Source organism: Oncorhynchus keta, chromosome 1 (genome assembly GCF_023373465.1).
Source record: "Oncorhynchus keta strain PuntledgeMale-10-30-2019 chromosome 1, Oket_V2, whole genome shotgun sequence".
Lineage (NCBI taxonomy): Eukaryota > Metazoa > Chordata > Actinopteri > Salmoniformes > Salmonidae > Oncorhynchus > Oncorhynchus keta.
The window spans coordinates 21,684,171-21,696,413 of NC_068421.1; the positions used below are offsets into that span (position 1 = coordinate 21,684,171).

At 41.3% G+C, this 12,243-nt stretch overlaps 1 protein-coding gene across 2 annotated transcripts; it reads left to right on the top strand.

Annotated features, from left to right (window-relative positions):
• Positions 1-523: 523 nt before the first annotated feature.
• Positions 524-11,872, top strand: LOC118380416 (galectin-9B-like). 2 transcript variants are annotated; one of them, XM_035767402.2, is made up of 9 exons: positions 524-832; positions 933-1,108; positions 8,128-8,216; positions 9,070-9,277; positions 9,881-10,000; positions 10,087-10,332; positions 10,811-10,899; positions 11,206-11,362; positions 11,610-11,872. In XM_035767402.2, the coding sequence occupies exons 2-9, from the start codon at positions 1,073-1,075 to the stop codon at positions 11,754-11,756; spliced, it is 1,092 nt and encodes a 363-aa protein (XP_035623295.1). In that variant the 5' UTR covers positions 524-832; positions 933-1,072; the 3' UTR covers positions 11,757-11,872. The 2 variants fall into 2 exon arrangements, with proteins under 2 accessions (XP_035623295.1, XP_052374536.1); XM_052518576.1 differs by having other exon boundaries at positions 524-1,108.
• The last annotated feature ends 371 nt before the right edge of the window (positions 11,873-12,243 follow it).

Consider the following 12,243-nt stretch of genomic DNA (forward strand, 5'->3'; position numbering starts at 1 on the left):
ACTTGGATGTGGGGCCCCTTAGTCATCATCCTGTTTGGAATTGATCATGTGGTTCTCAATCATTGAAAGCACTCATGCTGCATGCAAAACCAAGTGGGAAATGACCACATACGACTGGGAAAAATCCACTCGAACAACTCTCCCTCCAACTGTTAATTACTAGTGGCAAACTCAATTATCAGCTCCCACTTCTCCCACATGGTGGCCTCTGACATCACATACTAAGGAAATGACCTCGATAACAGCATTTGACAGTTAAATGCAACAACAAAACATTATTTATAAAAAGCAATCTATGAATATGGGTTTTGATCACTATCATTTGTTTGCAAGCATGATAGCTGTATTTTTTGTTTACCCAGCTTGTTGGCCAGTATCCAATCAGCGTTTCTCAACTAGTTCAAAGCACTTTAATGCATCCGACTAGTATTTATGACTGCACAATTGGTACATTCCACCTCCCAATTGCTTACAAAAGCAGCATAAAAACCACACATCATTGTTCTGTACCCCTGCCTTCCTCAGTAGGCTAAAGAACAGTTGTACCCTACAGTTAGTTCTCGCTTTGAGGTGTCAATAGGGCAATTAATTCGGATATAGAATAAGAAATGATTTTCAATGAAAAAGGTTCCATTAGGATGACATTTTCCATGGTGATGTTAGCGTGCAAGGAGACAAACTGACATCTACACACAGTAAACTTTGTCCAACTTTGGCTCATCTTCCCGACAACATCACCTGACTGAGTGATTGCTGGTTAATGATTAAAAAAGCATAAGAATATATAGGCGCGCATCGTCTCTTGACTAGTCTGTGTAGGCCTACAAGTACGGTAAGTCCGATAACGCGCAACTGCAGCATATATACATGTATTCGACAGATGTATTCCTTAGGTTAAAACCCCTAAATGTAACGAGGACATTTTAAACTAGGCCACATTGTTACTTCCTCCTCCGCCCCCTTCAACGCATGAAAAAACGAAACTGAACATCTCTGAAATTCTATCATCACTGAGAGGAGAGCGTTGAGCAACTGAGAAGAAAGACGCTTCGACTGACTGAGATTTGAAGAAATGGCATTTTATAACCAAGAACCTTTTCATAATCCGGTATGTTTATTATAAGCATTTATGTGATTTGTTGTGTATTTAAAATGTAGATGTACTTAATGTTTAACTTTGAGAGTTGGGCGTGTGCATACGGTCACATCTGGTAATCATAATGTGCGCCCTCCCCTCAGTAATCTACATTATTTAGCCAGTTTTAGTCTGACTTGTTCCGTTCACAGATGTAATGCTAAAATCAATAGATGCATAGCTAGTCATTCATAGTATCAATTCATGCTATTGTGCAAATGTAATATTTATCTTATTAGGCGACAGTGAATGTCTCGCGTACACCGTTATGTAGACTCCTATTAATTTGTATTTATTATGGTTCCCCATTAACGGCTGCCAAAGCAACAGCCACTCTTCCTGGGGTCCGGCAAAATTAAGGCAATTTATACAATTGTAAAACAACGTAAAATGTTCACAACACACTTGTGTGCCCTCACCGAGGTAAAGAAAGTTTCAGGTTGAATATTCGACGGATATTCGCCTGTAGTCTTACGTCCACCAGCAGCAGTTAGGGACCGTCAACATAGTGACAAATCAACATTTTCAAATTACAATAGCTATTTACCCATTACTCCTAAAACTTTCAAAACGGGTTCTCGTTAACCCGATGGCATAGACACACATTGCACACTTATTTTTTTGTCAATTTACATCTCACACTATTTTAAATGATTTATTTACATTTTTGAATTTCAATAGCTCCTTGGTCATGTGACCTAATGACTTCAAACAAGGTTCAGAATGGCCACTGACTACCCTTCTATATTGCACACCCTTTAGTGTGTCCATTTTCATCTCACAAGATTGTACATTAATTTTTCAAAATGTAAAATTTCAATAGCTCCTGACTTCAAGCATGGGGCAGAATGTACCCTTCTATATTTCACACTCTTGTTGGTGTACTGTAAAATCACGTGGTGTAACGTACATTTTTTCATAGTTTTAAATTTCAATAGCTCCTTGGTCATGTCAATTACACACCTAAGTATGCAGTGGATATACACCCATATTGCATAACCTCTTACATCTCGTCAATATTGTTGTACATTAGTATTAGTTTGACAATTAGGGGGTTCAGTCCAGTATTGACCCTTTTCTTTAATATTTATCTAAGTATAATTGTTAGTCCTAAGTACTTATCCCCCCCCCCCAAGGTGTTGAACTATTTTGTCTTCATTCCTAGTTACAGCACATGGAACCACCGTTGGCATGCAAAGCATTCAATCAAAAACAAAGCGTAACACGTTATAAATAATATCAATGTAGTATGACAAATTAGCCATCCATTGTGTTATATCGTAAATTGTCTTGCATGCCGTCACTGTTGTCAAAAGATATAAACATTTGAAATAAATCAAATCAAATCCAATTTATTTATATAGCCCTTCGTACATCAGCTGATATCTCAAAGTGCTGTACAGAAACCCAGCCTAAAACCCCAAACAGCAAGCAATGCAGGTGTAGAAGCACACAAGTTACTAACCTAGTCAGTCTTTGGGCCACATCCAGGTTATCTATCAATGGCACACATGAAGCAGTTGTTGGCTTTGTTGAACTCAGAAATCATAGGCATGAACTGAACATATGGCTGTCTGACACAACTACATGAAAATAAAGAATTTACATTTACTTTGAATTAAATGTCATTACATACCAGACATTTTTAGTATGTCCTCAGCTGTTTCTTTTTGCAGTTGATCCATGTGTTTTTGAAGGTTCCATATCAATTTGGGATGTTGGGGAAGTTCTGTGCAACTACCTTGGCCCATCTATACCAAAAAATAAAATGGAGCTTTTGACTTAATTGTCACATAACAGCCAACCATTCATTATTGAAAATACAACTATCAAACCTGCATTGCAAAGACCCCGGAGCTGAAGGTGTCCTTCTGCATGGTGTGAGTAATTTCCCCTCCTTTCCACTTTGTCCCCAGTCGTCTTTTCCACGGCAGGATCTTCTCATTTTGAAGTATTCTCTTTTTTATGTCAACATAATGGAATTCTGATTAGTTATAGGCAAATACACAAGCCACATTTGTAATGCTGTTTTCCTTATCACTATAATCTAGTAGTAATTTAGTAGTAGAGGTAATTTCTTTTATGCCCCATTCTACACACAGCCTAAATTATAGGCACTGAACCATTTACAGGACAATAATAAAAGTAGCATATAGGATCCAACCCCATCACAGAGTGAATAAATGTAGAGTGTTTGTAGACTTAAAGAAAAAAATATTAAGTGACAGTTTCATCAGTACGTGCTTAAAGTCATATCACAAAGATGACAGTGCCTACCAAATCTATTGTGTTTGTCAAAATAATATCTGAAAATGTCAGTTGTTGAACATAAATTGCTATTGCAAATAGAAGTATTATGATATATGCAGTTGAGGAATATGCCATGTACCAACACTACATGTAGAACGGACATAAGACATTCCCACATGCAGTGTTTTTTTATTTTCTTATTTCACCTTTATTTAACCAGGTAAGCCAGTTGAGAACAAGTTCTCATTTACAACTGTGGCCTGGTCAAGATAAAGCAAAACAGTGTGACACAAACAACAACACAGAGTTACACATGGAATAAACAAGCATACAGCCAATAACACAATAGAAAAATCTATATACAGTGTGTGCAAATGTAGTAAGGTTAGGGAGGTAAGGCAATAAATAGGCCGTGGTGGCGAAATAATTACAATTTCGCAAATGAACAATGTGATAGATGTGCAGAAGATGAATGTGCAAGTAGAGATACCGGGGTGCAAAGGAGCTAAAAAAATCTAAATAAAATATGGGGATGAGGTAGTTGGATGGGCTATTTATAGATGGGCTATGTACAGGTGCAATGATCTGTAAGCTGCTCTGATAGCTGATGCTTAAAGATAGTGAGGGAGATATGAGTCTCCAGCTTCAGTGATTAAAAAAAAAATATATATATATATATTTTGCAATTCGTTCCAGTCATTGGCAGCAGAGAACTGGAAGGAAAGGTGGCCAAAGGAGAAATTTTCTTTGGGGGTGACCAGTGAAATATACCTGCTGGAGCGTGTGCTACGGGTGGGTGCTGCTATGGTGACCAGTGAGCTGAGATAAGGCGGGGCTTTACCTAGCAAGGACTTAGATGACCTGGAGCCAGTGGGTTTGGCGACGAATATGAAGCGAGGGTCAGCCAACGAGAGCATACAGGTCACAGTGGTGGGTCGTATATGGGGCTTTGGTGACGAAACGAATGGCACTGTGATAGACTGCATCCAATTTGCTGAGTAGAGTGTTGGAGGCTATTTTGTAAATGACATCGAAGTCCGGGATCGGTAGGCTAGTCAGTTTTAAGAGGGTATGTTTGGCAGCATGAGTGAAGGATGCTTTGTTGCGAAATAGGAAGCCAATTCTAGATTTTATTTTGGATTTAAGATGCTTAATATGAGTCTAGAAGGAGAGTTTACAGTCTAGCCAGACACCTAGAATTTGTGGACAACTACAAATCCCTAAGTCAGAACCGTCCAGAGTAGTGATGCTAGGTGGGCGGGCAGGTGCGGGCAGCGATCGGTTGAAGAGCATGCATTTAGTTTTACTTGCATTTAAGAGCAGTTGGAAGCCACTGATGGATAGTTGTATGGTTAGTTAAGTGTCCAAAGAAGGGCCAGAAGTATAGAGAATGGTGTCGTCTGTGTATAAGTGGTTCAGAGAATCACCAGCCGAAAGAGTGACATCATTGATGTATACGGAGAAGAGTCGACCCGAAAATTGAACCCCCTACAACTATCTACAAAACAAGAAATGTGAAAAACCGAAACAGTCCTATCTGGTGCCACAAAGACAGGAACAATCACCCACAAAACCCAACACAAAACAGGCTACTTAAATATGGTTCCCAATCAGAGACAATGACTAACACCTGCCTCTGATTGAGAACCATATCAGGCCAAACATAGAAATAGACAAACCAGACACACAACATAGAATGCCCACCCAGCTCACGTCCTGACCAACACTAAAACGAGGAAAACACACACGAACGATGGTCAGAACGTGACACACAGGATGTTTTTGTGCTGGTCAAGGGCAGTCAGGTCTGGAGTGAACCAAGGGCTATATCTTTTCCTGGTTCTAACTTTTTTTGAATGGGGCATGCTTATTAAAGATGGTGAGGAAAGCACTTTTTAAAGAATAACCAGGCATCCTCAACTGACGGAATGAAGTCAATATCTTTCCAGGATATCTTGGTCAGGTCAATTAGGAAGGTCTACTTGCTGAAGTGTTTTAGGGAGCATTTGATTGTGATGAGGGGTGGTCATTTGACCGCGGACCCATTACGGACACAGGCAATGAGGCAGTGATCGCTGACATCCTGGTTGGATACAGCAGAGGTGTATTTAGAGGACAGGTTGGTCAGGATGTTATCTATGAGGGTGTATGAATGGGTGTCCGAGCTGTGTGCCAGTAGTTTAGACAGACAGCTCGGTGCAGTCAACATGTCAATCAATAAATAAAAGTAGTGATGAAGTCGATCTCTCCTCCACTTTCAGCCAGGAGAGATTGACACTTATATTATTAATATTAGCTCTGTGTACATCCAAGGGCCAGCTGTGCTGCCCTGTTCTGAGCCAATTACAATTTTCCTAAGTCCTTTTTTTGTGGCACCCGACTACACGACTGAACAGTAGTCAAGGTGCGACAACTAGGGCCTGTAGGACCTGCCTTGTTGATAGTGTTAGGAAGGCAGAGCAGCGCTTTAATATAGACAGACTTCTCCCCATCTTAGCTACTATTGCATCAATGTTTTGACCATTGCAATTTACAATCTAGTACAACCCCCCCCCCCCCCGCAAAAAAAAAAAAAAAAAAAATACAAATAATTATCACACAGGTAGTAATACGGGATGTAGTAATCAAATCAAATCAATTATATTGCCCTTCGTACATCAGCTGATATCTCAAAGTGCTGTACAGAAACCCAGCCTAAAACCCCAAACAGCAAGCAATGCAGGTGTAGAAGCACGGAAAAACTCCCTAGAAAGGCCAAAACCTAGGAAGAAACCTAGAGCGGAACCAGGCTATGTGGGTTGGCCAGTCCTCTTCTGGCTGTACCAGGTGGAGATTATAACAGAACAAGGCCAAGATGTTCAAATGTTCATAAATGACCAGCATGGTCAAATAATAATAATCACAGGCAGAACAGTTGAAACTGGAGCAGCAGCACGGCCAGGTGGTCTGGGGACAGCAAGGAGTCATCATGTCAGGTAGTCCTGAGGCATGGTCCTAGGGCTCAGATCCTCAGAGAGAGAGAGAGAGAGAGAATTCGAGAGAGCATACTTAAATTCACACAGGACACCGGATAGGACAGGAGAAGTACTCCAGATATAACAAACTGACCCTAGCCCCCCGACACAAACTACTGCAGCATAAATACTGGAGGCTGAAACAGGAGGGAGGTAAAGAGGAACAAGTCAATGGCCTCTAGCCTACATACAGTATTGATACCCCTTAACTTTTTCCTAATTTTGTTATGTTACAGCCTTATCCTAAAATTGATTAAATTGTTTTTTCCCCAGCAATCTACACTCAATACCTCATAATGACAAAGCAAAAACAGGTTCAGACATTTTTGCCAAAAATGTACATAAGTAGTCAGACCCTTTACTCAGTACTTTGTTGAAGCATCGTTGGCAGTGATTACAGCCTCAAGTTTCCCCCATTCTTCTTTGCAAATCCTCTCAAGCTCTTTCAGGTTGGATGGGGAGCGTCACTGCACAGCTATTTTCTGGTCTCTTCAGAGATGTTAGATCGAGTTAAAGTCCGGGCTCTGGCTGGGCCACTCAAGGACATTGAGACTTGTCTCGAAGCCACTCCTGCATTGTCTTGGCTGTGTGCTTAGGGTCATTGTCCTGTTAGAAGGTGAACCTTGACCTCAGTCTGAGGTTCCTGAGTGCTCTGGAGCAGTTTTTCATCAATGATCTCTCTGTACTTTGCGCTGTTCCTTCGATCTTGACTAGTCTCCCAGTCCCTGCCACTGAAAAACATCCCCACAGCATGATGATGCTGCCACCACCATGCTTCACCGTAGGGATGGTGCCAGGTTTCCTCCAGACATGACGCTTGGCATTCAGGCCAAAGAGTTCAATCTTGGCTTCATCAGACGAGAGAATCTTGTTTCTCATGGTCTGAGTCCTTTAGGTGCCTTTTGGCAAACTCCAAGCGGGCTGTCATGTGCCTTTTACTGAGGAGTGGCTTCCGTCTGGGCACTCTACCATAAAGGCCTGATGGTGCTTCAGAGATGGTTGTCCTTCTGGTAGGTTCTCCCATCTCCACAGAGGTACTGTCAAGCTCTGTCAGAGTGATCATCAGGTTTTTGGTTACCTCCCTGACCAAGGCCCTTCTCCCTCGATTGCTCAGTTTGCCTGGGCGGCCAGCTCTAGGAAGAGTCTTGGTGGTTCCAAACTTCTTCCATTTTAAGAATGATGGAGGCCACTGTGTTCTTGGGGACCTTCAATGCTGCAGTAATATTTTGGTACCCTTCCCCAGATCTGTGCCTCGGCACAATCCTGTCTTGGATCTCCGGACAATTCCCTCGACCTCATGGCTTTGCTTTTGCTCTGACGTGCAACTGTTGGAACTTATATAGACAATTGTATGCTTTTCCAAATCATGTTCAATCAATTGAATTTGCCACAGGTGGACTTGTAGAAACACATCTCAATGGAAATGGGATGCACCTGAGCTTAATTTCAAGTCTCATAGCAAAGGGTCTGAACACTTATGTAAATAAGGTATTTCTGTTGTGTATTTTTAATACATTTGCAAGCATAAAAAAAAAAAAAAAAAACATTCATGTGTTCAGGTGTTGTGTGTAGAGTGATGAGGAAAACATTTAATTGAATCCATTTTAGAATAAGGCTGTAACGTAACAAACAGTGGAAAAAGGGAAGTGGTCTGGATGCACTGTAATAGCTCTTATCTATTCTTATTCTATTCTGTTTATCATCAATGATTATGTTTATCTGTTGCAGAGACTCCCTTTCACCGGCACTATCCAAGGTGGGCTGCAGGAGGGGAAGACGATCACTATTACTGGGAAACTTCACCATGGGGCAGACAGGTGGGTCACCACTCACCGATATAAACTTTGTTAACACATTTCCTCATTCTTTGTCTTCCAGAGATTCAGGGGTTTGCGTTCTAGTCTAGATAATGCATACTACACATTTTCTGTGCAGATTTAAAACTTGTTTGGAGAACTGTTTAAAACGATCAGACCCTTTTTAAAAATGTTCACCTAAAATGACGTACCCAAATCTATCTGCCTGTAGCTCAGGACCTGAAGCAAGGATATGCATATTCTTGATACCATTTGAAAGGAAACACTTTGAAGATTGTGGAAATGTGCAATTAATGTAGGAGAATATAACACATTCGATCTGGTAAAAGATAATACAAAGAAAAAAACATGCATTTTCTCTTTTTTGATCCATCATCTTTGAAATGCAAGAGAAAGGCCATAAATAACTTAGGAGTCTAGAATTGTAGATTTTGGCCACTAGATGGCAGCAGTGTATGTGCAACATTTTAGACTGATCCAATGAACCATTGCATTACTGTTCAAAATGCTGTATGAAGTCCTTAATCGATCAATTGATACATTTTCAAGTACATAACTGTGCACTCTCCTCAAACAATAGCATGGCATTTTTTCACTGTAATAGCTACTGTAAATTGGACAGTGCAGTTAGATGAACAAGAATGTAAGCTTTCTGCCCATATAAGACATGTCTATGTTCTGGGAAATGTTCTTGTTACTTACAACGTCATGCTAATCACATTAGCACACATTAGCTCAACCGTCCCGCGGGGGGACACCGATCCCATAGAGGTTAACATCTCCGGAACCACATGCTCTCCCTCGCTCTCGCCCTCTCTCTCTCCCTCTCTCTCGGTTTCTCTCTCTCGCTCAGGTTCCATGTGAATTTGCAGTGTGGTTCTAGGGCAGGGGCGGACATTGCCCTTCATTTCAACCCACGATATGACAGTCACCCTGGATATGTGGTGGCCAACACCTTGCAGCAGTCCAGATGGGGGACAGAGGAGCGGAAGCAGCATTCCCCCTTTCAGCATGGCTCTGGCTTCAGCCTCGTGATCACCGTCCAGAGGGACGGCTTCCAGGTCACCCAAACCCTCCCATACTATAGTATATGGAGTATTGAGATGTAGGATCTTAATTTAAGCCAAAATAATCGCGCAGCAACAAGAAATGTGAATTATTATGTGGATTATAATTAATTGGGTTGATACATTTTTCGTTAGGACAAATCAAGTCATTTTTAAAAGGGAAATTACAAACTTTAGAATTCTTTTTAAATCTTGAATACACTAAAAGTTTGCTTTTCCTGCTGTGTAGGAACATTTTCAGAAACAAAAGAGGGGTCAGATTAAGATCCAACATCTGTACATTCCGACTACACAATAACCTTTTCCGTCTGTTTGTGTGAATGATTGTAAAAGATTATGCTTACAGAGCTCCCCCATGATTTTAATGAAGTCAGTGACTCATGATCTAACATGGTGGTTCACTCTTGTTTTCTTGAAATTGTATGTTATGTTATTCTATCATTATTATCTTTTTATCTATTTTACAGTGTGACTCAATTTATGCTAGTCTGTTAAGGAGTTAAAATGGATTTCAATTCATGGGTTTACTTGGAATACTCACTGTCCTCAGGTCCATAATGACTCTGCTCATGGTTGTTCTCTGTTCTCTGCCTTCAGTTGAATGCGAATGGGAAACATTTCATGACCTTTAAGCACCGTATTCCATTTGACGCAGTGGACACCATCTCAGTCGAGGGAAAAGTGGAGGTGACCTCCATCGTCTTCCAGAACCCTGCAGTGAGTAGTACCTAACACATTTATTAGATGTACAGAGAATTTGAAGGTAAGTTCCACTGATTTTAAAGGGATTTAATATCTTTTAGCCCACCTTACCTGCACAGCCAGGATTCCCTTCTTATCCGGGATTTCCGGCGCAACAGGGATTTCCGGCACAACAGGGATTTCCTTCTCACCCGGGATTTCCTGCGCACCCGGGATTTCCTGCGCACCCGGGATTTCCTGCGCAACCGGGATTTCCTGCGCAACCGGGATTTCCTGCGCAACCGGGATTTCCTGCGCAACCGGGATTTCCGGCGCAAACGGGATTTCCGGCGCAAACGGGATGTCCAGTAAGTTCATCTGAATCATTAATGATAATTTATTGGCCAACCACTTCTTGGTTATCGGATTCATAATTTTGGGGGGGCAGATCTGTGATTTGTTTTCCTTTCATTGTCTTTCAGTCTCTATATGTTGGTTTTATGTTCAGTACTACTGATATCGCCTGTGATGGGGAATTTTAAGATCACTAAAGTTCATATTTATTTTAGAGTGATTTACTTCCTCATTCAGTACAGTGACTGTATCGTTATGCGAGTATAACCCCTGTCATTGTCTTTAGGCAGATTTCTACAGTAAATATACAGTAACCTGTTTACAGGAAAGTGTAGTACATTAATCAACATGCTGTCCCTCTCTCCTGTTGCTCCTCACAGGCTCCTCCTCCATATGTCCAGCCACCATTCTTTGTAAATGACCTTCTACTTACTGTATCACATCAATGTCTGTCTAATGAGTGATTTATTCAAATCTTCAATTTTCATCCAGGCTGTTCCATACAAGAACACGATCAATGGTGGACTCTACCCTGGACGCACCATCAACATCCAGGGAGTGGTTAACCCCAATGCAAATAGGTCTGATCCTGTCTTATTGTCTTTACTGTAAAGGGGAACCACAGTGAGACATTCACTTCCTCTGGAGTTGTAGGCACAATTATAATATGATTTTTTATCTTTTAAAGTTGTTCCCCTTAGAAATAAAAGTATAGAAGAACTTTAGCAATTCTAGTTCATCATTTGCGTGGTATTGAAAGTGTGTGTCAATAACCCCTTGGCTAAGAAAGAGAGGCTTACAAAACATCCTGGAGGGTGCAACTATAGCAGTTCTCCTGTCATGGTTTCTCACCAACACTGATCTTATCCTTTTCTCCTTGCCTATAGGTTTAATGTTAACCTACTCTGCAACTCTGAGATTGTGCTGCACTACAACCCCCGATTTGACGAGACCCTAGTGGTACGCAACAGCAGGCTGAGGGACCAATGGGGAAAGGAGGAGCGCTCTGGTGGAATGCCCTTCCACAGGGGCCAGGCCTTCACGGTAACTACCCACCATGAACACGAAGCAGCTTTTATACGTTCCTAGTTTCAAGGATGAATAATTATTTCTTGTTTCAACCCAAAGCATGCCACTCAAGCCCTTTCCTGATACAGAGTTCCTTGATGGTTTAGTCACTCAGACAATGGCATGACGCTGATTAGAGAGATGTTCCACTTTAAAGATTCCGGACTGTTTCTCTCTCTATATCAGAGACGGAGTACTAATAAGGCTAGTTTTGTATTTTCAGCTGTCTATTACCTGTGAGGCTCAGTGCTACAAGATAGTGGTCAACGGGAATCAGACGAGCACCTACAAACACCGCCACACCCTCCTTCAGCAGGTCAACGTTCTGGAGGTGGATGGAGACCTCAGCTTGACCTCCGTGATGGTTTAGGGCTGTGGGTCACAACTGTGACTCAGCCACTTGTTTAATTTTGTGGCACCTCTGACCCAAACCACCACATATCTTTTTGATCTGTTCTTGCCGCAATAAACATTACATTCACTTTGTTTCCTTACTGCTATCAGTGCCTGTTAGACTACCCCATTTGCACATGTATTATTAGTGAGTGCCGTGCCATTGACTTCAAGGATGAGAAATGTGTTCCTGTTTGTTATAAATCAAGGTAGAAAGCCATTAGAAATCACATTGTGATAGAATGCCAGACCTGACGTTAACTCTCATGAGACGTACCCTGAGGACAATGCCTAGTAATTCCATATGTAACCTAGTTTATCACCAGTGTTCTCTAGACTCTAGTTCTCTAGACTTTTTTTATAACATTAAGTTACAGTATATACAGTTAAGTGTGACAATATGTTGCGTGAGACTGGCTATGCCAAAACCCTTGTTCACAAAGTAAACTGCAGTATGTGTTCAG

What these genes read in the sequence shown, in the direction of transcription:
- LOC118380416 (XM_052518576.1), top strand. Translation starts at nt 1,073, where the DNA reads ATGGCATTTTATAACCAAGAACCTTTTCATAATCCG. An exon ending in AAGAACCTTTTCATAATCCG is followed by an intron (nt 1,109 to 8,127) that starts GTATGTTTATTA and finishes TATCTGTTGCAG; the next exon opens with AGACTCCCTTTCACCGGCAC. An exon ending in TCGTCTTCCAGAACCCTGCA is followed by an intron (nt 10,001 to 10,086) that starts GTGAGTAGTACC and finishes AATATCTTTTAG; the next exon opens with CCCACCTTACCTGCACAGCC.